Raw genomic sequence first — 25571 nt, 5'->3', positions numbered from 1 at the left:
TATAACCATGGTAACTACAGTACCTGCGTGCATGACAGCGGGGCGATAAAACTGATAGCTGATAAGGAGAGGTCCCAGCCCCGGCCTGGCCTATCTTCAAAGCGTGGTCGTTTATGCAGAAAGGGGGGAGGGGGGATACTGGAGAGATAGGCCGACTGCAGGAGGCTCTGACCTGTCTGCGCACCCCTACTAGACTTCAAACTGACTGAATTATTGTCCGCCTGCTCTTTCCTCCCTGTAAAACTGCCGAACTACGACCTAACAGAGTGATATTTCACAGAAAGACTGACCTTGAGAGTCGGTAAGGTCTTTCACTCCATAAAACCCACATTTTTGCCTCAAGATGCCAAAGTCAGTATCACAACAGACGCTGCTACACAGTGATGAAACTATCAGTTCAGTAACAGATCAACAGAGAATTATTTTTCAAGCAAATATAGTTAAATGTTTCCCTATCTCTAATGTGAGAATTCAATGCTTTGTGATGCTTTGAGGAGGCAAAAAAAACGTAGCATTTATACGACCCCTAATTTCCAGGGCTGGTACCTGCGGTTCTTCCACAGGCTAGTTAATAACATGTCGGGCAGGAAATCCAAAGTGTGGGATCATTTTGAGAAGGTGAAGGACGAACCCAAGGTGATATGTAAACTCATCTTCATTGGTCGACTACAAACATGACGTATCATCTGAAACATGGAAGTAGCTACATGCCCATTAGCCCACAGCGTCATTAACAGGCGGCTCGCTCAGTGTGTGACGTGCACTTGGAGATAAAATATAGGCCTATATTAATGAAGGTTCATTAGTACGGTTTTGTATTTCTCTGTAATGTAGCACAGTGTTAACAATGTTACTGATACTATTCTTTCTCACACCTTCAATTCAAACCGTTGTGTTGCCCCGCCCAAAATATATTACCTTATAATAAAACTAATATCGTAAACATGCAGGCGACTAGTTGACTAATGGCCCTAAATGATGACTATTGGCCGACTAGAAAACTTCTTAGCTGGGGGCAGCCCCTAACTTTTTCTGACAATGAAGTGCTCCAGGATTGACGTTTTTCTGTAGGCCGACGCAGAAGTTAGCATCGCCCTGGTTCCCTTGCCAAAAAGCCTACGGGATTTTTTCCATCAAATTTTAGATTATTGCCGAAAATAAGCTCTGTGGCAAACAAACATTTACAATACTTTTTACGTTTTGTTCAGCAAGATAATCTTATTACATGAAGCCTAAACGCAATCGGCAAAAATAAAAAGCTAACGTTCGGCTATAAACGAACTACTCTACATCGCACGACTTAATGTCACCACCATAACAAGACTGTTGCGGCGTGTTCGGCGCAGCCTGGCGTGATGGCGTTCTGTTGTCTCATTTAGCTACTTGTTAGCAACCACCTTTTCTAAGATACACAGCGGCTTCAAAGTTCACAAGTGGGGCATTTACTTACGTATTTTATGTCGTAGAACAAAACGTTAAAGTCTCTTAAGCTTGTGTTGACTACAGACCTTCTTTCAGGCATCTAACCAAAAACCCATTCGAAAAACACATTGACTTTGAGATGAGGGAACCGTCAGTGGTAAAAGGTGAACTTGATGCCGGGTTTTAGGACTCATTCCTAGCGGACTCTTTTGGGTTGTTTAGATATGCCTTAAACAATTATGAACAAAGTCGAGATTGATTACTTGTTAATAAACTCATCGACAAACTGTTTCTGCTCTAAAGTGCTTGAAAAGCTGAAAACAGTCACAACTAAGCAGCTGGAACTGGTCAGCGGTCAACAATGATTAATCAGCTAATCATCTCATGTCTGTTTCTTAGGGAGAGTTTGAAGGAAAAAAAATCAGCCTTTGAAACTAAGAGAGGTGAAGAAGAATTTGCTTGTGATGGCTGGTTTGTTGGTAGATACCTGCTTTGATCAATTATATTATTATGATCATGTACTCGACTGTATCATGTTCCGTGGGGGATTGCAACACCTAATAAATACCTGAATAACCAAAACCAGTTAACAGAACCAACAGCCAAATTAAACACTTACTCCATGCCACGTTTCCTCACTATAATAAAGTCTGAACACCGTCTGTGGCTGCAACAAGATGTGGGACACAAAGGCGTGCAGAACATCTGTGAACAATTAGAGGCGAACAGAGCGAGCAAGCAAGCACTTATACTGCCCATTACACTTGAATAAGTCACTGGCTCGGCTATTCATGATGTAATGCGGCGCAGCTTGGATATGCAATCTCAAAGTTGCGCTGGGACAGAGCCTCTAACAAAAACTTCAATCGAGCTCAAACATGGAGCACACAGGCCGTAAATGTGATCCAGCGAGCGGAGAGTGGAACCACATTTATCTGCAGCTCTGAGGTCATTCCTCAGGATGAAATGTTCACAGCGCCGGTGGGTCCTCATGTTCATGACCAAATATTGTTCCAAATGTGACACATTCATGCACATTTATTCTGAAATCCTCGCAGCCTCTCAGGCTCATGTTTAAATTCTTTTAGTTAAACACATCAGCTTAAGAAATTCCAGCTAATCACCAGGGTGAACTTTACATTTATACAGCTGCATTTCTGCCCCAGCAGTCGATTCTTTAAGTCCCCCCTCCACCCAGAAATGTGTTTAGCTTAGTCTTACATCACTTGGATGTTTGAGCTTCACTCTGCAGAATGATGTTCGATGTTAAAAGTCTGTTTCACATTCAACTGATGAAGAGCGTCGGGACCTAAATCTGAGTTTCACTGAAAAGAGATGTGTTGTATCCAGCAGGTAAAATGTTTGGATATTCATGGATCATGGGTATTTCAAAGAGGGGGGAAATGGAGTTATTAGATTTTTTAAGCAGGTATTTGAACTTTTTGGTGAAGAGTATATGTCTGGGAACAAGCGTCTGATTTTACACATCAGAGTTGGTTTCCACAACACTTACAGTATACAGTACAACTTCACTGTTAGACCCTTATGGTGGCCAAAAGCCAAATCACCTTGGTTAAGTGGTTATCTCCAGGTCTGAAAAGTGAAGCCAATGCACAAGAGCCTTAACCCTGCATTCTGCCAAATGGATGTCAGGGAGCGCTTCCACTGTTGCTAGAAAAGAAGTCAGATCATATAGAAGTCTTTGGGTAAATGACCGTACTTCCCTGTTGGTTTATTACCTCAGTAAACATTTAGCCAAATAATTTTTGGTCTCAATCTCCAGTTTCAAGTTGTCTTTGATACAGCATAATGTTCATTTTGTAAATTATGATCTCATTTAGAAAATAATAGGTGATGAAACAGGGCGTGCTGTAGGGTTTGGCAACTTTGTGAGCGACAAGTCATTAATACAGTTGGTAGTGTCCTCGGGTACTCAGTCAGCTCCACCCTCTCATCCAAATATGGCTACCTTTTGGCTCCAAATAACCACGATGGCAACGGCCAAAATGCCACGTGAGGCTTCAAAACAAGTGATCTTGCTCTGTATACTACAAGTGTTGATGTTTTACCTCTTAAGACTTTTTACCTTCTTTTGCACCTTGGACGTAGGTGAAGTTGTGCTAAAAAGCCATACATTGCTTCAATGAAGTAGCATAAGGCCCCGATCTGACAGAGCGCTTTTTGCAGCATGCTGCGTCTTTTGAATATTATTTCTAGGAAACCGCCGAATCACCTGTCCTTAGCTTAACCACTATTATGCTATGACGTAAACTCACAGATCTGAGCCAGTTACACAAAGCACCTTAAATTTGCTCCTACCAATACCTCACCTCACCAATAACTGACTGGAAAGATCCCGTTGCATAAAACCACAGAGCAATCAGTAAATGTAAAGGGGCTAAGGTGCCTTAACTTTTCTAGTTAATCTCCATAAAGTAAATCATGTTGCAGTTAAGATGGAGTCAAGGTACTTTATGTGTTTGTTCTTACTTTGGTTACTAAGGTTCTTTGCACAATGGTTTAACAAACTTTAGCAATTCCTTAAGTATAAGACCACGATAAGGAGAAAAACCTAAATCCTTAAGTACACATTTTAGGGAAACCTTAAGGAGAGGACTTGATGTTTTGTGCAACCATTAGTTTTCACCTGGGGCACCTGGGTTGTGGACATAGGGTAACGGAGATCCGTGTGGGTACATGACATCATCAGAGAGAGGAGAAATCAAAGGGAGCACCACCACCTGGTCCAGGAGCTTTGCCTGAATGATGGTTGTTCAAGGTTATTTTAGGATGAGTCAAGGACAGTTTGACAATCTCCTGTCAATTGTCAGACCTTTTTACTGTTGGTAAAATGTTAGAAAGCAGTTGAGGCTACAATTTGCTCAGATATGTTTCGCAGCTTCCCTTGAGATAATGAAAGTAGGGCTGTCCTGAATACCATTTTTTAACATTCGGACCTTCGGCAGAATTTATAACGAATATTCGAATATTCGTTCACGGCGGAGGGGGGACTCTGGGGTTTTTTCGGACCTAACTGTATTGCGGAGTTTTGCACAGCAGCGACCAGATCTTTGCTCTCAAACCACAAAAAAACAGAACCGTTGAAACAAGTTGTAGGAAGCCTCTGCCAGTAATTGGCTGCTGGCAGACACTCTGTGCTGCAATAAAATGGTTAATCAGCAGCGCCGTGCACTGTAGAGCCGATGCGCTGCTGGTTCTGCCGGCCTGAATAGAATATAATGTCTATAGCCTTACTGTTGTGTACAGCCTTATAGACTGAGCTGAGTAGTGATGCGTGGGTCAACCTGTAACCCGCGGGAGCCGCAAATGGACCTGCAGGTCGGGCAGCAGTGATCGTCTGTTAAATCGTCTGTAAATGATATTTTGACATTATTGGCTATTACTGTCATGGCATCCGAAGGTACTGATGCGTTGAGCAGGTGACAGTCTGCGGCCGTTTTAAAAACACACTTGTGTCACGCACTCCAAAAGAAACTTGTTGAAACTTTAAACAATAATTTATTGTACAAAACGGGGGAAACAAACGTTGACAAAAGACGGATGCGTTCAAGCGTGCCGTGCGCAAAAGCTCAGTAGGCTATACTATATTTTCACATTTTTAACAATGAAATTTAAAAGTTTTGATTTTTATTGATAACCTGCATTTACCAACAACAAAGACTACATTTAGCACCAAAAAAAAGGTTAAAAAATAAATAAATAAGTAAATTTAAAAAAACGAATATCGAATACCAAATTTTCATAACGAATACCTACCCATAGAAACGAATATCCGAATATTTGGGTACAGCCCTAAATGAAAGTGAGCTGACATTAGCTCAACAGAAACCATGTACGCTACCACTTGTTTTCATCACTACTACAGAAGCCCCGCCGTCCATGTCATCTGACTGGACAGTGGGGAAAAAACAGCAATGACGTCATGCACTTCTCCGCTCATGGTTTATGTTTTTCTATTTCAGGGGGTGTTCCCAAAAAACTTGCAAAAGCAGCGAGCAAAACGTTTCACTCTCATTGAAAACAATTACAAAAAGCCGCGTCACGCTGCTGAAACGCGCTCTGTTGCCTCAAGTTGACTCAAGTGATGTCACTAGATTCAGTGTCGGTCTAAAGACCACAACTTTTTTTTTTTTTTTAAGATATTTTTTTGGGGCATTTTTAGCCTTTCTTTGACAGGACAGACAAGCGCGAAGGGGAGAGAGAGAGGGGGAGTGACATGCAGCAAAGGGCCACAGGCTGGAGTCAAACCCGGACTGCTGTGGCAACAGCCTTGTACATGGGGCGCCTGCTCTACCACTAAGCCATCGACGCCCCTAAAGACCACAACTTTGAAAATTCAAACATATCTGTTGGTGCGGAGTTGGAATGACGTGAGCTTACCAAACCTCTGTATCCTACTCCTCAGCTCTGATTTATGTTAGCTGCTCGAGGCTACATTAGCTGCTACTATATAGCATGACAGATTCTCCAACTAAACAGTCATATAAAGAGTTGCACTGTGGGTAATGTAGGCGAAAGGTTTTGACAAAGAAGACGACGGTGTGTGATGAAAAAGGTCATGTTTCTGGTTCTACTCCATCGACTGATTCTTCTTGTTCTGAACTGCTCATCATGAGTCCAACGATGTTAGAGAATAATGTGACTTCATTAATCAGTGGAGTACTAATTTAAAACATGTGTGGAGTGGATCTTTAAGTTTAAGAAATTAAACTTATCTGACCTTCAAGATGCTTAAAAGGCGATCGAATCCCCTCATCTCAAACCATTTTCATTTCTCAGGAAACTAGTCCATCACTTCGTTCCAATCACTGTTTCTATGAGTCTCTGTGCCATGAGGTCTACACAGTATTTCTTACATGATATACAGCATCTGTGTGCAACTGCCAAAGACAACAAACAGCAACATTACATCAACAGACAATTTGGAAAAAGGCACAAGTGGTACGTCATTCCTGCAAACACTAAAAGATTCATCGAGCATTTCATAGAGATCTTCAGCGAAACTTAAATATTTTACAGCCTGAACGCCGGCCAGAGTTCAAACAACCCTTCCACCCTTATTTCTTCTGACCTAAAGTTTGGTCCTCGTTCAGAAGACGATGAGACAATGAGAACAGCATGAGTGTGTATTTGGCCTTCAACCAACAGACACAGATCATTAAGTGTGGATGTTTTTCCCCATCAAAAGGACTCTGTAACAGCTCCACAGCATCATTTTAGATGTTTTAAATCTTGTTTAATCTCAGAAAATGCCTTACAACTTATTAAGATTACTGGCTCATGTTTTATGGGCAATAAAACCCTTCACAATGTGCTAACAAACAAGAAACAATCCACTCCTCGTGACTAGAATGCCATTCAGAAAATGTGGAGGGTATCACATTTACTGAAAAGCAGCATTGTTGAAGTATGATTCAATAACACGTATTCACTGCCAATAATGCTCCAAATAAGTTTCTGCGCTGGCCAACATGGGCACCGATCCAGTCCATTTCTTTGAGGGGAGTACCCCTATTAAAGCTGAAAATATTAGTCAATTATTTTTCAAACAAAAATGCCAAACATTCCCTTGTTACAGCTTCTTAGCTCAGAGGATTTTTCGTCTTTTCTCTGTTTTATATGATCGTTAAGTTTGGGCAGACAAAACAAGCGATTTGAAGAGGTCAACCTGGACTTTGGGAAACTGTGATGACTGTTTTCTTACATGTTAGAGATCAAATGATTCAACGATTCATCTATAATGAACATAGTAATTAGTTGCAGCCCTAAACCCTAACACCAAACTGCATCCACCTGTGTTTGTGCCTGAGTGGACACACAGAAAACACAACAAAAAAAAAGAAATATAGCAAATATGTTTGGAAGAGATTGGTGCACTGATACGAAATGTCATAACAACAGACTTATTTGATATAATCAAGACGTATGTGAAGCATGTGACTTAAAGCTCCTTTGAAAAGACAAAAAATAGCAGCAGACACATCAGATCTGTGTAACGCTTCCTCAAAGCTATACACCAAACAGAAACACAAAACTTCTTTGTAGCTTTCGATCATCAGAGATTTTCCTGGCCCTCTTTAGCCACGAGTCATCCCATGTGAAACAGTGAATGGAAATGTGCATTAATTTGCATTTTGTCTTTGCTAGAAATTCAGCTGAAATATGTGCTATATTTGGATGGCAAGAACAACAACGCTGTGGTTAAAGTGTGGTTGGTTGAGGCACAAAAACCACTTGGCTATGGTCGGGAAAAAGATCATGTTTTGGCTTAAAATAACCACTTTTGGGGGCACAAACCCCACCGGTGAAGCAGTGATGTCTTGGTAAACAACAACCGCTTTTATGACACTATCCGACAGTGTCATAAATTTCAAGACGATTTTGAAAGAAATTTAATAAAGATTTTTGCACAAATAATCTCTTTCTTATCAAGCATTGCAGGTGTGTATAAATCCCAGAATGTGGTCCCATGCAGAGGTGGGTTTTATGTAGAAATATGGTTATTAGAGAGTGTTAGGTTGTCCTGCATTTTGCCAACAGGTAACCGGACTGTGTTAGGTTTAGGTTTAAAAAATTGAAATATCAGAAATGTAGACTTACACTCAGAACAGCTTGACTCATTTTGACAAAAAGAAACTCAAAAAATAAATAAATGAATTAAGACGAAAATGTTTCAGGCAGTTAAGACCTCGCTAACTCAGATTTAAAACTACTGAATGACTTTTAATCAAACTTAAGATATTTTAAGCCTTTTTAAGGACCTGCAGACACCCTGTATATCCTCCTGAGACCCTGTCCCCCATATTAAGACATCACATTTTGGGTTTACTTGACCTTATACTTCATTCTGCTTAACTTAGACCTGTTGTCCTCGTCCATGGACATTTTTATGTGCCATCTAGTGGTAGTAAGACCACAATACACTTATCCATGTAAAAACAAGATGGCAGCCATCTCTGCCAAGTCAGCTGATCCCGACACAATAGTGGACAAGATCCAAAACCTGATCAAGTTTTATGGCTGAAACCTGTTTATTTATGATTAATAATGTTTGTGGATTTGACCAATTATAAAGTACTCATTTGAAGACACTGGGCCATTATTATCATCATCTTGTCTGAGGACACCGGGACTTAAAAATGGTTGACAATGTTTACTGTTTTATACTTATCAGGGTCCTACTGATCCCAAATAGCTCAGAGAAATTAAAAATGCATACCAAAGAAAAGTGCGGGTCTCTGGAGGATATCTGCAGTAAGTTAATAGTGCAGACCCCTCCAGGCATTTTTTTTTAAGATATATATAAAAATACGTTGCTGTTATGTTTTTCCACAAAAGTTGAATTACCCAATTATTCACTTTTTAATGACATCTTCTCCCTCATTGAAAAATCCAAAATCTAAATATGTTAACATTTTCCTTTCATAAACATGTCTCACTTTAATGAAAGGTCTGTTAACAGTTTGCTGAAAGTTGTACGTTGCACATCACTACCAGCTTCCAAACTAGTTGAGATGTCACAAAATCCTTCTCATACCCTCATGTCTTTAACTTCCCCCATGACAACAACCCTCTGGTATCAAACTCTGCAGAGTGATGCTCAAACATCCATGTGATGCCAAAATAAACACATTTTTGAGTGGAATGTGACTTTAAAGCAGCTGGTACAAACAAACTGACACCTCTGCAGACATATGATGCAGTGTTATAATCAGGTAAACTATGATTGATTAGTTTTAACCTCGTTAAAAATGATCCAAACTTCACATTACATAAACCAGGGTGGTTTATCCTCCACTCCATCCTCTGCTGCAGACGCATCCACACCTTAATCCATTCATTATTTGGCTGATTTAAAGCCTGTCACTGTCTCCAGTCGCAGCCAGGATGTTTGACACACTAAGGTTTCTTTTATTTCCATCCTAAAAACGCGTCTGCATCATTGTGAGGAGAAAAATAACCCATGTACCGTTAGGACTCAGATGTCAGTTCCTTTTCCATGTTCCCCTTTCAGGTTTCAAGCCTTAAAACGAGGCTAGAACTGCGACACGGCTGAATCCAGGCTGGTGTTCATGCAGTTAAAACAAAAACGGACTTCTGCTCAGAAAGAAAATGACATTTTTTTTTCCCTGGGACAGGCCCTCCATCCAAAACCCCCCAAACCCTGCACCGACATGAGTCCCCTCCGACACGGGCACCGCTGTTACGCCCTGTTTCTCCCACAAACACACCAAAACGTTGGAAAACACCGGGGCGTTTCACGTTAAACAAAGATCCCCTCACATTTAGCTCTGTATCCGCTCAGACCTTCACTTCACCGGCGCTGTTGGATCAATGAAAGCATGCCAAACGCCTCTGTCGGTATTCCAACAAATCTCTCAGCCAGGCGAACATGAAACGACATTTTCCTGGTTTTTAAAAACTCACCTCATTTGGTTGGAAACTGCCGAGGACGACGCTGCCTCTCCATGGCTGATAAAACACAGAAATATACTATCGTTTCGTTTTAATCTTAAAATAAATCTATCTTGTGCTCATTTTAGCAGCGTCCTCTCCCTGCAGCAGCAGCCGCTCTCCTTTCTCTGCCTCGGCTTCAGTGTTTTGGGTTGAGGAAAAGTGATGTCATTGCATGAAATTGCATTACCCGCCCCAATTTTTTTTTTCTTCAGAGGCTGTCCCCGTGCTGCCAAACAGAACTTTAACATATACTTAAAAAATCTGCATCAAGATGTGTTGTTTTAGAGTCTTAAATGTTCCCTGCACACCTTATTTTAAACACCAGGTGAAGATCATTAAGTTGGACATCACATTCTTCATGTGTGGATGAAAGAATTCCTTTTTATTTAAAGACACAAGCTGATTTGGGTTCATTTTTATGGCACTTAAACACAGAAAACTAAATAAATACACCCACATGACAAACATAAGTGCAACCACTGAAGGTATTGTGTCATGGTGTGTTGGAAATGGGCTGTCAATGTTCCTCTAACCTCAACATCAGTCTTTGTGGAAGTGAAACAAGTTATTTAAACGCTGCTGCTGCTGCAGAAGTTGTTCATCTGGGAGCATCAGCTGCAGCAGAGTCGATGTCTTGGAGTGAATTATCAGTGGCGGCTTCTTCTTCTTCACCTCCAACAACTTCTGACACCACCTAGGTGGAAGAACAGGAAGTTAGGACAGTACATTTAAAACTCTCCATGCCACAACTCAGCCCTGAGCAGAGTGGCCGTCCTCTGCTGACCAATCAACAGACTGCAGTGTTCACAGCTCCACCTTTCAGTACCAGATCTGTGTGCTAGGTGCTCCCACAGAGGGGGGGCCAAACATGGGGACGGTACGGAACGGCTCCATTGGTACCATCCCCAACTTTTCACAGTGGAAACAAAGCGTACTGAATTGAATTGCTCGGTGGAAACGGGGCTTTACTGCTCTTTTGTTTTGCCTATAAAAGGCGTCATTATCAGCCACAGAATGTTTTGATTATTTGTGTTGATGTCATGACTCAAATTCCTAAACGTCTGTGTGAACATAGTGTAAGAATGTGGAGACACAACAAGAGTCATAGGTTTATTTACTGGCTTGTTTTGCAACTCATCTGAGTTCAGTTCAGGGGACACATGCAGCCCACTCGAGTGATCTCAAGTGGGCCGGACCAGTAAAACCACTGCATAGTGACCTATAAATAACAACCCCTTCAAATGTTTCATTCCAAAAACGTTCAACCATTTACAAAACAAATGAACAGCCCACGATATCCTTAGAAAAATATGTGCAAATTCAGTATGTCTCAGTTTTTCCACATTCAGTCACTCACCTTCATTACAGGTCAATTTTATTCATAATTTTCCGCTAAAGTGGAAGCTATTGAAGAAGCAGCTTAAGTCGTCTCCTGCCTTACAAACTGTGTACTATCTTAAGTGCTGTCAGTGCCTCAGCAGCAGGGTTCCACCCATATTGTTTTAATACAGATGTCTGATACATGACTCAAATTCCTAAACGTCTGTGTGAACATAGTGTAAGAATGTGGAGACAAGAGTCAGCCCACTCGAGTGATCTCAAGTGGGCCGGACCAGTAAAACCACTGCATAGTGACCTATAAATAACAACCCCTTCAAATGTTTCATTCCAAAAACGTTCAACCATTTACAAAACAAATGAACAGCCCACGATATCCTTAGAAAAATATGTGCAAATTCAGTATGTCTCAGTTTTTCCACATTCAGTCACTCACCTTCATTACAGGTCAATTTTATTCATAATTTTCCGCTAAAGTGGAAGCTATTGAAGAAGCAGCTTAAGTCGTCTCCTGCCTTACAAACTGTGTACTATCTTAAGTGCTGTCAGTGCCTCAGCAGCAGGGTTCCACCCATATTGTTTTAAGATAGATGTCTGATACAGATTGTTTTGTACTGAAGCTGCTGGTTGACAATATTGTGCACAATGTTCAGTATCTTTAAATATGACCAAGTGTATCAACATTAGGTGTGCAAAGTCATCCAGTGGGCCGGACTGGATCCTTTGGCCAGGCGGTTCTGGCCCCCGATCCGTATGTTTGACACCCCTGCTTTAAAGTTTGTTCACACTGTGATGTTTGGGTTTACAATAAAGAGACACATGGTGAAATCTTTTTGTTCATCATTACACAAGAATTAGCACCCTGCGGTTGTGAAGTTAGACTCACAGTTTACATCCATGTCTGTGAAAACATGGATGCTTCACACACATCTTCCCCCCGACAGTACAGACGTACACAATCAGCACAGTTTCAAGGTGGGCACCCAAGATTAGAGTCACCAATTCAGTATCTGACCAAATGTCTCCTTTCTGTTAGTAAGTTGTGACATTAAATAATGGCCCAGCGTTCCCACACATTTTCATGGACAAAATTTCATAATTTTCCCGTGACTTTGCAAGAACCTAAAATATATTTTTGCCCACTTGCCCTGCATTTTTCAAACATGTCAGATTTAAAGTCTACTCAAACATAATTTCATCTTGCAGGCAAACCTGGAGAGTGACTGACTGTCAGGAGAAAATGAAGACATGTATGTGATGGTAAACAAAACGTCACATGTAAGAGCTACGTTATGTCGTCAGCTACAGAAAATAAATTCCCTGTTCTGTAACATTACATGGAAAGTTATTCAAGAAAGATTATTGTAATAATTTCATTACTCGTCGTCGTACTCGTACTCGTACTCGTCATCCTCCACTTATCCGGGCAAGCAAAGAAGCCTCATCAAAGAAGCCCAGACAGTCCTCTCCCCAGCCACTTCCGTCAGCTCTTCCGAAGGAACCCCGAGACGTTCCCAGGCCAGCCGGGTGATGTAGTCCCTCCAGTGTGTCCTGGGGCGGCCTGAGGTCTCCTCCCGGTTGGACATGCCTGAACCACCTCAACTGGCTCCTCTTGACGTGGAGGAGCAGCAGCTCTTCTCCGAGTCCCTCCTGGATGTCCGAGCTCCTCACCCTATCTCTAAGGCTGAGCCCAGCCACCCTGCGGAGGAAACTCATTTCAGCCGCTTATATCTGTGATCTCGTTCTTTCGGTCACTACCCAGAGCTCGTGACCATAGGTGAGGGTTGGAACGTAGATCAACCGGTAAATCGAGAGCTTCGCTTTTTGGCTAAGCTCCCTTTTCACCACAAAGGATCGGTTAAGCGCCTGCATCACTGCTGACGCCACCCCAATCCGCCTGTCAATTTCCTGCTCCATCCTACCTTCATTCATGAACAAGATCCTGAGATACTTAAACCCCCCCCAACCTGGAGTGGGCTGAGGACCATGGCCTCAGACTTGGAGGTGCTGATTCTCATCCCATCCGCTTCACACTCAGCTGCGAACCGTCCCAGCAAGAGCCGGAGGTCACTGTTCGATGGGGCTAGGAGGACCACGTCCACTGCAGAAAGCAGGGACGAGATCCTCCCGTCACCGAACCCGACTCCCTCCACCCCTCAGCTGCGCCTAGAAATTCTGTCCATGAAAGTTTTGAACAGAACCGGTGACAAAGTGCAGCCCTGGCGGAGTCCAACTCTCACCGGGAACAGGTCTGACTTACTGCCGGCCACGCGAACCAGACTCGCGCTCACAAGCACAAGTGTCATCTAGTTCCATTACGTCGAAGAGAAGGTCGATATCTCCAACTCACACCAAAACAATCTAGGCTCATAAAAAACACTACAGCTAAGAGGAAAATATGTCTTTCTGATCTGGAGGTGAGCTGTCCCTTTAAATTGTTCAGTAGGATTATGGAGGATGAAGGACATCACTGTATATGCATTTTCTTATTTAACATACAGGCAGATTAAAGAGCAAAAAGATCCATCGAAAGCGTTTTAAAAAGCCTTTTTGATCGATTCCGAGCCACCACAGAAATCCCCACGTTTCTTACACTACGAGTCTTTTCCTCTGGTGCAATTAGTGAGGCGTAATCTCCAGCTGTTTATATAACACACACCTCACGCTGTTCATACGTTGTGAACATTTAAAGGTATCAGTGATGATTGATCAGGGCATCCCTCCCAGTGGGGCTGTGATGAGCTTGCTGTTTTTACTGCAGACAGAGCGGAGAGGAAATGAGATCAATGAAATCAAACAATGCAGATGTCTTCCACTGAAGCTGACATGATTCCAATAAATGTCAGTCGACCTGGTGAGGACAATTTTACAGCTTATTGAGCACAGAGGCAGGAGTCTGTGAGAACTCAACTGAGGGGATGCTTTAATTCCCAGTTAAGACCGGTTACCTCACACATACACTAGATGTTATTAAGCCACCTTTCTTTTTTACATCTTGGATATTTTTAACCATTTGTTTTAACTGGACAAAGAATTTTATTCATGGGATGTCGGGATCTTTATCAGCTCGTTATCAGAGGAACAAGCTCAGCAAACATTAACAGTAGCTCAGCTCCAGCCCCTGACAGCATCAGAGAAACACTGATTTTAACATCAAACTGCTTTATCCAGTGTTTTTACCAGTTTCAAACACCGGGTCTGTTCGTCTTGGAAATGAGGAGATCTCTGCGGATAATTCGGCTCCCGGTAAAAACTTCCTGAATGTCTGGATCTTATTAAGTTATCAGAAAAAAAGATGAGCACATATTAACAGGAGCTGGGCTGGCCTGTGGTCAGACATCCTATTATTTGATTACCAGCACTGATTAAGATGGAAGCGATGTTATTTTAATTTTACTGGAGGGATAAATAAAATAGCAAAGACACAAATAAAAATGAGTGGACAGAGAAATGGGGAAAGACACACACCAAAAGGCCCTTGGTCAGACTTGATCTGAGGATGTTGCTGTACACGGCAGAGCAAACAGGATACACTGCTAAAAAACAGTTACCCCAAAATACCTCTATCTATATTTCCCTCCATATTATTATCATCCATATTTTTTATGCACTACAGCCAAAGCTAGTTTATTGTTTTGCCACTTTTTCAAAACATTAACCAACAGGTTCCCAATTTTTCTCTATCTTCGTGAAAATAATTACTGGCTGAAGCTGCACAGTATGCAAAAAAAAACATATTGTGAAATGTATGGCAGATGCTGCCATTGCAATACGAGTTGTTTTTAGTGGAAATGGTTATTTTTGTGGTTAATTTTCACAGACAAAATAAAAAAGCAATGATGTGAGTTTTGCTGTGGTCTGTACAAAACAAATGCGCTTCCTTACGTGTGGAATATGACTTGTAGGCTGGGGCCTCTCTGTAGCACCACAATGCTTAACTTATATGTTGTGACACGTTTTACCTTTACAAAGCACTGCTGCTCTGTGATTTGGACATTACACTCAATATTTTGACAATTTCGCAGGCCTTATACTGGCCATGTAGAAATCATTTCCTAACACGATCCCAACGTAAGACATGGAGGACAAAATCCAAAGTCCTGATCCTGTGTAAAAGATGTTACAAAATTTATCTGAAGCTAAAATGTGTGAGTGTTTATCCTCCAAACGTTGTCTCTTTCGTATTTAAGTCTCTGTTTGTGTTTCCCTGAACAGTGTTTCCTTGCTAGTGGACAGACAGTAACACAAAGGCAGACTTTTGTACTAACATACTGAGCTTAGAGGATTCATTCCATAAACTCAGACTGTTAAAGCCTCCTGTAAACATCAGAGAAAACAAGGACTATAAAGAAAATAAATCTATAAGGAAAATAAGTTTAAATGTACATATGGACATGTGTGTTTAAAATGTGAACCTATCCTTTTAGTTATACTTTTTTTCCCCCTCCTATTTACACCATACCACTACGATCCACCAGTCAACCATGGCCCAATCTGACACGCCTTCAAATTGATATCGTACTGACACAGATTGTGACCAAGATTTTATTAGACCCATACATTACATACAATGAAACTGTTGCATTGTTGTTGTTGCACAGTGCATGGGCGCCATCATTTAAAAAAACAGAAAGACTCAAGATGATCCTGACTGAGAGTTAACCTGGTCATGCATGATGGCATCCACATCTCTTTCTGAGAGCTCCTGTCCCGTGGCGTCCAGGTCCACCTGGTCTGGATCGTCCCCTGTCAGGATGTCCATCGGGGCCTCTGCGATTGCTCTGATGGTCTGGTCCTCCAGGGCCAGGGCCGTGTCAAACTGTAGGGGCGACGGAGGACCCTGCATACCGTCCCCTTCCACATCCAGGTCCTGTATGACAGGATGAAATCTAAATCTTAACATAGGAGCCATTTGAAGTTTTATATTTGTTTTATTTGTGTTCACACCTCCGACCACTAGGCGGAGCATGTCTGTTTTGGGATAATTGATGTAGATGTGGTTATGCAATTTGGTGTCACTGCTTTGATGTTTTTTTTTGACCAAGCTCATGACCCAGCCTTCACTGATTCCCAATTTGTGTTTATACTTGTCACAGAACATTGAATAAGTCTGAAACTGCAAATGGTGAGGTGCAAAGTTCTGTGTAATGAACCTGAACTTCTGATTATCTACAGGCTGGGGATTTATTGGAGTCACAACATCACAAATAAATCTAATGGTAGCAGACCTTCAGTGACTTGTTAGGAGTTACAAATAGTCAGTACACAGACACAATTTATTCGCCCTTTGTTTCTTCTAAAGATGACTGTCGTAGTATTTTAAGGGTGCTTTCACACCTGAACCTTTGGTTCATTTGGTACGGATCATATTTCTGTCGTTTATAAATCTGGTATGGTTCATGTTCAGCTGAAGTCATGTTAACTGACAGTCAATGGACAGTTTTGGTGTCTTGAATCATCAGTGCTGCACTCTCATGTTGCCATGGTTAAAGATTTTGCATTAATATATAGATCACTCGACAATTCACAATTATTTGAAGAATAATGAATTTAATAGTAGTTAAGCTTTTGAATTCATGCTGAATCTCACATATCCACTACCACACAGCAGACTGAGTGTTCTTGGTCTGGCTGTTTAGTCTGCACCAGGGTTAGGGTGTTTTCAAACCTGTGTTATTCAGTCCGGTTGAATCAGACTCTGGTTCATTTTCACGCTTTGTTCATTTCATTTGGGCAGATTGGAGCAACGGTTGGGCGATAATACAGCATTTGGCTGAGCATATCAGCTGTTTCATTATTTTTTGGGGGGCAATTTCTGTCATTTTATTTAGCTAATTTAATGGTCAGCCTTCGAGGAATGAGCAAGAGCTGCTGCTCAGCGGGCAGCTGGCACAGCGCTAGAGATAGGTCTGGCTATGTGAGACTACTCAGCGGCAGACTCTCGTCCAGCGAGCTAACCCAGCAGCACACAGAGGCCAGCAAGAACAGAGAGAGACAGCATGTAGTGCCATCGTGTTTTCACATCTGAGTGAATTAAGGGTTTATTTCGACCAAACCAGAGCTGGTGTTCGTTGGAACAGTGGCAAGAATAACCAAGATGGGTTGGGCGAGTTTTGTTTCTGTTGAGTGTGTATTAGTGTACCATGAGTTAACAAAGCAATAATGCTGACCGTGCTTGACATGTTGTGAGTTTGTGTGTTTATTCATTAGACTAAAAAAGCTAAGAGAGCTCATGGAATATAGCAAACTCGCCGCTAAAACACATCTCCCAGTTTAAGCTACATATCATAAACATATTGGCAATGCCTGGTTGGGCTGACGGTGGCTGGTTGGAAAATTTTAACAGCCTTTGTCCAGTCAAAAACAAATGGAGCTGTTCTTTTGTGGTGGGGATGTGATCTGACTCAACCACACCGCGTACTCTGCATGTTTGAGTTATACAGCTCCTGCAGCAGGTTAAGGTGTGACCTGGACGAGCTATCACGTACACCGCATTCTTAATATTTGGGAAGACAGGACCATCTGCGTTGCCTTCTTCATGTGTTAACGTTCTCACTACTGCTCCAGACACATCTAACCAATGACTGGAGGAAACGCTCTCATGTGGTTTTTACTTATGCATTTAGATTTGCTTACATTTTCTGAAAGAGACCACACCAATGGGAAAACTTTACCAAAGTTTACCAACTCGGAGCAGAAAATAATACACATGATAGTGCACCAGAGTTTGTTTGAACCGCACCAAAGGAGTTACAGTAGCAGTGAAAGCACCCTAAAACACCGGCCATTTTATCTAACCATAATTGTGGAACAAAACATTTTTAATACAATGCATATACACCAGAGGACAGTGGTAGGTGAGCATCATTTCTACGTACATCACTGAACTCTAGAGGAAGGCTCTCTGTGGGCTGAAGCTCTGCTGCGCTCAGATACATGTCTCTGCTTGCAGTGGTGATCTGCTCCTGTGGCGGAGGCTCCTGCTCGGGCTGGTACATGGGCGGAGGCAGGGAGAGGTGAAGCGGGCAGCGTGGGTCGTCAGACTGACCCATGTGCACGGTGCGTTCACACGGGATGTCTTTCATGCCTGGGCACATTTTGAAAAGCACTTGATTGCTGTCCTGGAAGATGTCTGAATGTTGGGTGGTCAAGGAAAATGAAAGACGATGGCCAAACACAAAAAATGACCACAAGAATCAAACAAATGAAGTAAAACCTAAAGTCAAATTCTGACCTGTGGACATTGTGATGAATGGGGAAACCTTGGCCTCACAAGTCATCTAATTAGTATTACTGCAAGAACTACAATTATTCTTGTGAAAATAATCCTGTTGTAATTATTTCTCAACATAAGACGACTTACTGTGCAGCTGCAAAAGGCTTGACTGTAATAATGATATGCCTGTGTGGTTTTGCACAACCAGTGGTTCGGGGTTTGTACAGCTTGTTCGCAAAGCAACACTGTTGTCAGGACACTGTTTAATCACCGTCTGACTAAAATGGCAATTAGAAGGACACAAAGTTAAGTACTTGAAATAAAACTATTTTGTTACTGTTAGCCAATACAGGAAAAACTATAATCTAATGCCTGCTGAAAAATATGAAAGAGATGAGCCTACTCTGAATGATTTGGGATGAAAATGATGGCAGGTTGGGAGAGGATTTTGTTCCTTCCAACTGAACAGATTAGCCCCTTTGTAACTCTGGGAAAAATCAACAGACCACAGGAAGGAGTTTATGTTGGCTCCCTTTGAAACCAGCAGCTACTGCAAGCTGCTGGTCTTGATCGGGGCCGTGAAGATGACTCAGTGAGCAAAGAAACAGTTAGTTTGTTAATTTAAAAGACATGTTCAAACATAAATAACTTCATGCAACAGACCAAACCACTATGTTTATTTATAATAACTCCCAGGTAGACAATCCTCACATCACGCACATGAAATCAAATAGCGCTGAGCAAACGCTGCCTCAGTTAGTTTTTAGTCATCTAAAAAGGCCCACCAAAACAAAACAAAATTATCAGTTTAAGTGTGCACTATATTTAGAATATTTTCACCGCTTTTCCTTGCCGCCAGACTCCTCTGAAACGGTAACTTAACTTAGTAGGACACTGAGTTGCTGGTCTACTGTGGCGTTGATTGGTTAGTGTACAAGGTAAAGTGAAGCAAATATTAAAATACAGCATACACTCACACCGATATTGATGTTTTTAAGTGGGTAGAAAACGTTTACTGCAGCCCCGTCAACAGCAGTACATTGCTTAGCTTCTGTGCCGGCAGATTTGGTTTATCTAAGATGACAGCAAAGCTAGAAAGGACAAAAAATACGCACAGCAAAAATGTCACATAGGTTGGACCACAATGTTAAACTATATATCTTTAAATGTTACAGTTACGGCTGAAAACACAACGGGAATTAACATGTTTGCAGATTACATGTCTCCACAATTAGTTGTCGACCTGTTAGTGATAATTCTTGTTACAGCGATGTCATGGTGATTCGGTCTAATAATACAGGAAAACACATCTGTGGTTTCTGATATGCAAGCAGACATAAAATCATTAAGGATACGTGAGGTGCAGTGTCGGGTCATGGGCAGACAGGGGTTGGTACATCGGGTCCCGTCTACAAAGGAGATGCACTTTTCATGCACTGTTCTTGTGTGTGGCTACGACAGAGGAAAACAGTGTTAGATAAGATCAAAACAAAGACAAACAGTATTTCCTTTATGACTATAATCATCCTTAAAATCATTATCATTCCTGGATGCCACAAAATTGTCCGAGGAAGATGCCTATTAAAAAATTAAGTGCAATTACTCTGGTTTCTTTTGAGTGCCTGCCTGATGTGCTCCAAGTGATGGAGTTTTCAAATCTTAATTCCATTCGGCTGCACTCAAATATGTTGAGCAAAATCTCAAAACCAAAAGTACATATTATCTCCCATTTGCTGTGGTAATCAACATACTTGAGGAAGTTACTGCCCTGCTAGATATAAAAAGGACCAGTGTGTAGGATTTATCTTTTGACAGAAATGGAATATGATGTCCAGAATTATGTTTTCCTTGGCGTATAATCACCTGAAAATAAGAACTGTTGTGTTTTCATTTGCGTTGAATGAGCCCATCATGTCTACATAGGGAGCTGGTCCCTTTCCACTGAGTATGCCATGTTGCACCGCCATGTGGCTACAGTACTAGTTTTTACATTGATGCAGTCAGGGGTAAAAGGACTGGTATTTAGTTAGTTGCAATCTGCAGCCACACCGTTCGATGCCACTTTATCCTACAGAATGGTCCTTTAAAGCATTTAAGTCCACATACATTATTTACATGTTGAATGATAGAGCATTTCACTATGTAAAAGGACCAGTTCACCAAATTACTGCAAAAAAAAATCTCCTCTCCAGTGGTATCTTGCCATGCAGGTAAATTTTCAGATACCAGCTTCAGAAATTTCTGCCTTCACCACAATCGAGTGGAAGCAGGGATGCACAGAATTAGACGAAATTACACACCCGCCTCCTCGCTAGTTGGCACCAGAAATATTAGTCGGTTAAACCAATTAGTGTTTTATTCATGCACAAGGCTGCTTAACTGTCATGCAGCCGCCCGCCACTAATGGGAGCTACAGAGCGGTCAGACAGCAGCCCCCCTCCCCGCAGTAATGCTTGAGTAGACTGGAGTTTTAAAATAGCACAGTGGGAAATTAGAGTAATGTCCTCTCACAAAACCAGCGCGGTTTGGCAGCACTTTGATCTAGAAGATGAATTCAGCAACAATTAATCTTTTTTGAGATGTTATATTATTTGTTACCTTTGAGCAAATTGTTGATAATGTGCAGGGTTCACATTCATACTGCACGACACAAAATGTCTTGTACCTCAGTGGCATTTAAAATCCAACATGGTTGTTGAGGATGGTGATTAAAGGCTTCAAAGGGTCTTAATGCACACAAGATTTTTGGGACAATGTTTCAAATACTTCACAATAAATTGTGCTAAATTTCGACTGTTTTCTGAGTGTTTTCCTTTTTTAGACTAGTCGACTAGACTTAATTAAAAATTTCATTTAGTCAACAGGACAATTAGTCGCCAGGAACATCCCTAAGTGGAAGTGAATTTGTTTGTAAAACTTACAGCATATAAAAATACATAAATAATACATTAATATATTAAAAGCCAACAGCATCATCTCTCCATAAAGAGTCTGTTAGTGAATGTGGTTAATACAGTGAGCAGTGGTAGACCAACAACAAGTCCTGGGCCAAATGAACCATGATGAAAGCTGAACTTTTTACTTTTATGGTTGATGTGAAACCTTTTTTTTTTAATCGTCATCAAATAGGGTAGTGGTAGTGCAACACAGTCAGTCTCTAACTGTTGGCTCTTATGAGAAAAAGCCTAACCCAACACCATATGCTGTTTGATATCATCCCAAAACAAATGGTTTTATAATAAATTTTTTATCAAACTGATTTTTAAAACAAGAGATAAGACAAACATGTCGACGTGTAAGCCTCTTTTCACCACCAAATCAATGATGCTGAAAGCACTGGCCAATGATTGCATCTAACTGCTGACTGCTGTGCTGTTCAAAGCAACGTCTTTGAATCATCCAGAGTTGTCAGAAATTGTTTCTGGAAACACGGCACTGAGGAGGCTGCAGATATTTTAGATGTGGACATCTTGAAACTGAACTATTTTCATGGCTCTATCACTGGGAGTAAGTGGGACAGTTGTTTGTGATTTGGTGAACTGTGATGGGGGTCACACCTGAGGCGCTCCTTCTGTCACAGCCTGCCTCCGCTCCCGCAGCTGCCGGTGCAGCAGGGCTTCCACACCATACCGACGACGATATCGGCGCAGAGCTTTGAGCTTCTTCAGGTTCTCCCTCTCCTTCATGGACAGACCTTCAGGCCCCGTCAGCAGACTGCTCCCTGACAGCAACACAGACAAATATAGACAACGCTCAGAGCTGTGAGGCCATAAACATGACAGGGTGTGGGGTGATTTCCTACAAATGACCATTGAACTGCTAGGTAAACAAAGCAAAACATGAGTAATTAGTAACCTATTAATCATTTATATTTACCTAGAGTTTCATGCTCCACTTTGCGGTTGTGAAGGTATCTACGTTTTTTCTCTTTAAGCAGGTGCTGCAGGCGTTTGAACTGGTCGATGTAGAGGGACTGGAGCCTGATGAGTTTTTCTCGAGTGATGAGCGCCACCTCCTCTGCTGTGTACACCCCCGCATGTCTGCGATTTACAAAGAAAAAATAAAATATATTTACAGTAAAATTCACAAGCAAAAGGGTCGTGTTCAGCTCTAATCAGCTCTTCAAACTAGTCCCAATCAGCCTGACTACAAAATCTTGGATTAACACTGATTTAATTTTGTTTTTGCTCTCTCTCTTTCTGTAGCCATTTCATGATTTATTTGATCTTCTTGTGGTTGTGAGTAGTTCCTCCAGTTTCTTTGTGTGTTGCAATGTGGGAGATTTTTAGAAATAATAACTTTGTTTGCTGCAGGGTTTCCCACATGTTCATTTATTTGTGGCGGACTGCCATGATTAAAGGATCTGCTGCCACAAACAGATTTTCTATTTTTGGAGCTGGACTGTTTATCAGGGGCACTACTGGAGTAAATATGCATTTGGTTATTTATATGCCGCAAAAACCTCCGCATTTAATAAGGGGACACAGAATGATACAAAGGGACACACATCGTCAATTACCTCACCAATTACCTTTACATGCAATAACACCACCAAGTATGCCAACAAACATGCATTCAATTAAGAACAGATCAAAACTTTACATAAAAAAAATGTGTGCCAAAAAATGTGACGCAATAAATTAACATTTGAGCCAGCATCCAAAAATAAGATTCACACAGTAATCTAAACCCAATACATGACAAAGTAAGTTTCGATCACTCACTTCAAAGGATCTTCGTGATCACTGTCAACGCTGTCGGCCTCACTGTCAGGATCTCCTCTCCATGTCTGGTCTAGTACCAACGGACCCTGCTCCTCCTCACTCACACTGTCCTCATCTGTCCAGAGAGGGTGTGGTTAAGTTTTAAAATCACATTTACACACATTAAAATAAATTGCAAAAGACCAAATCAATTTACCTCTATCATAATACAAGAGAAATTTTAATGTACAAAAGGTGACCTTAATTAAAGTGTTAACAAAGTATCTCGTGGTCTGAATGAGATCGTTTACCTAGAATACGGCTAGCTTCAGAGCGGCTTCCATCGATGCTGTGTGTCTCTGCGCGGTTGTATCCACTAAGCTGAGACAACAGTGACTCTGGGGATGGACCAGCTGATGCCTTTCTCATCTGAGCTCGGAGGGCCATGGCATTCCTGCGAGCATGCTCTGCACAGAACGTCACTCTGAAGAACAAAAAGAACCATTGGAAAATAGATGTCAGAAAGTTGCTTGGATTTGTTTTAACACTTCCAAGGGTTTGTACTACATATTGAGACTCACAATTAAAAAAGAAGACGTCTAACTTCGATTTGGCTTTCCACTCACCCATCTTTCCTCTCGACTTTTGGTGCAGCATTGGGGCAGCGCTTGCCGTTCTTGGCAGAGACGTAGCTGCACTGTTTGTATGGAGCATTCTTGTCCTCCAGAATGTGTTTGATGCAAAACTCAAGGCCTTCCAGTCGAGGCTGAGAACATGGTCGTTGGGTGAAGGAGCAGGCCTGTGGCTCCTGAGGGCGGGGTGTCTGGGTCACCCGGTTCCGACTTGAAGGCAAAACGTGGATTCGTATCCTGTTCATTGCAAGTCTGCAAAAGAGTTAAAACAAGTCAACTGACAGAAAAAGAATCCAAAAGTCCCTCCAGATAATTGATTAATCATTTGATAAAAACAGGACTGTTATTCCGGCTTCTCAAGTGAGAGGATTTTCTGTTTATCTGCGTTATGTAAGACAGTAAACTGAATATCTCTGGTGTTGAAATATCTGTCAGACCAAACATGACTTTCAGAAATATCACCAGACATCTTTTGTCATTTAATAGACAAGATGATTAATCAAACCATGACAAACAGAGGCTTGACAACCTGTGATAAAATGAATAGCCGATTTATGGCTGACAGAAAACAAAATCTGCAACTATTCTGAAAATCGATATTACTTCACAGCTGACCAGCTGCCAAAATTTCCCACGATTCAGCTCCTCAAATGTGAGGCTTTGTATCCTAATCTTTGGAATTTGTGGTATTATGATGTTAAGATGAAAATCTTTAGGTTTAGTGCTGTTAGTCAGACACAACACATTTGATGTTATTTCCACACATTTTAGAGACAAAAGCATACATCAAGCAACAAAGTATGAAGGACAGAGGTACACTCACTAACGTTACATAATGCAAACAAAATTTTGGCTAAATCTGTGAAGATCACAACGAAATTATGCTATAAGCCAGGTATTGAACATTACATGCCCACATATTAGAGATCCACATGGCTCATTGGCCCTTTAATCACAAACGGGTTCCAACGGTCAGAGATGCTAACTGATTTTAAACGAGCAGGATGCAAACTGAACTTGTGAATCATGAATTTGCAGTCATAAGAACCCGTGCTAACAACTACGGATCCTACTGAAATTAAAATTAATGTTACTGTTCACATTTAATAACGTTAAAGAGGGCGGAGGCAGATCAGGTGGCTTGTCAGATCATACAACATTGATTAACTTTATTACATGTTAATATGTATTACAAACATACATGACATACATGAAGTCACAAAACAATTAAAGCCGTATTATCGTTGAAAAAAATACAAATAAAATACGTTTATTGCGACACAAACACTTTTCTCTGTCTTTAAGAAGTCTAACCAGGCGCCACACCGAGCTTTAGCCCGCCTCTCTCCGCTGCGTCACTCTTCCAGTTATGGCGTCGCCATCTTTGTGTAGCAGTTGCTAACAATGCTAACGGCTACTCTCACAATTTGCGGCAAATAAGACAGTTTTGCTGACCAATGGCGACAGACGACCGTCTTTCTCGATATCATCGAAATGCCTCGGTGCCAGAGGATGAACATATCCGCATATTTGGTTTATAACTGCTTACCTTTTTCGATACGTCTGAGCGGGTTTAGCTTCCGAAGCACACTACGACGGTTTTCCTGCATTCCCCGATAACTGCCACTGCAGACAGGCTGAGCCCGCCCACTCCGAGCTCTGATTGGTCAGAGCTCAAGGCATTTCATTGGCCAATCTAGCTGCCAATCAAAGTGGCATCAGTGGTAAAATTGTTTTCCACCCACAATACTGCAGCACTGAAGTTTTATAATAACATGTAAT

The 25571-nt window shown here is 41.6% G+C and overlaps 2 protein-coding genes and 1 non-coding gene across 5 annotated transcripts in view; all 3 read right to left on the bottom strand.

Moving 5' to 3' along the window:
- Positions 1–10034, bottom strand: part of nckap5l (NCK-associated protein 5-like) — a 61769-nt gene extending 51735 nt beyond the window's left edge. For both annotated transcript variants that reach the window (XM_049580176.1, XM_049580179.1), the window contains exon 1: positions 9871–10034. The gene's annotated coding sequence lies outside the window, so the exon portion shown is untranslated. The remainder of the gene's footprint in view (positions 1–9870) is intronic.
- Positions 10035–10403: 369 nt separating this feature from the next.
- On the bottom strand, positions 10404–25437 carry kansl2 (KAT8 regulatory NSL complex subunit 2). 2 transcript variants are annotated; one of them, XM_049580193.1, is made up of 10 exons: positions 25339–25437; positions 23784–24041; positions 23469–23641; positions 23179–23293; positions 22331–22494; positions 22012–22175; positions 19810–19906; positions 18117–18370; positions 15902–16108; positions 10404–10594 (listed from the first exon to the last, which is right to left on the bottom strand). In XM_049580193.1, the coding sequence occupies exons 2-10, from the start codon at positions 24032–24034 to the stop codon at positions 10499–10501; spliced, it is 1521 nt and encodes a 506-aa protein (XP_049436150.1). In that variant the 5' UTR covers positions 24035–24041; positions 25339–25437; the 3' UTR covers positions 10404–10498. The 2 variants fall into 2 exon arrangements, with proteins under 2 accessions (XP_049436150.1, XP_049436151.1); XM_049580194.1 differs by lacking the exon at positions 10404–10594 and adding an exon at positions 13952–13993.
- LOC125892472 (small nucleolar RNA SNORA2/SNORA34 family) lies at positions 18901–19034 on the bottom strand. The gene has a single exon (XR_007449754.1). It is a non-coding gene; the product is annotated as a small nucleolar RNA SNORA2/SNORA34 family (small nucleolar RNA).
- Positions 25438–25571: the final 134 nt, after the last annotated feature.

Source organism: Epinephelus fuscoguttatus, linkage group LG7, assembly GCF_011397635.1.
Source record: "Epinephelus fuscoguttatus linkage group LG7, E.fuscoguttatus.final_Chr_v1".
NCBI classification, from domain to species: domain Eukaryota; kingdom Metazoa; phylum Chordata; class Actinopteri; order Perciformes; family Serranidae; genus Epinephelus; species Epinephelus fuscoguttatus.
The sequence above is the reverse complement of the archived record's forward strand: the minus strand, read 5'-3'. Positions and strand labels throughout refer to the sequence as shown.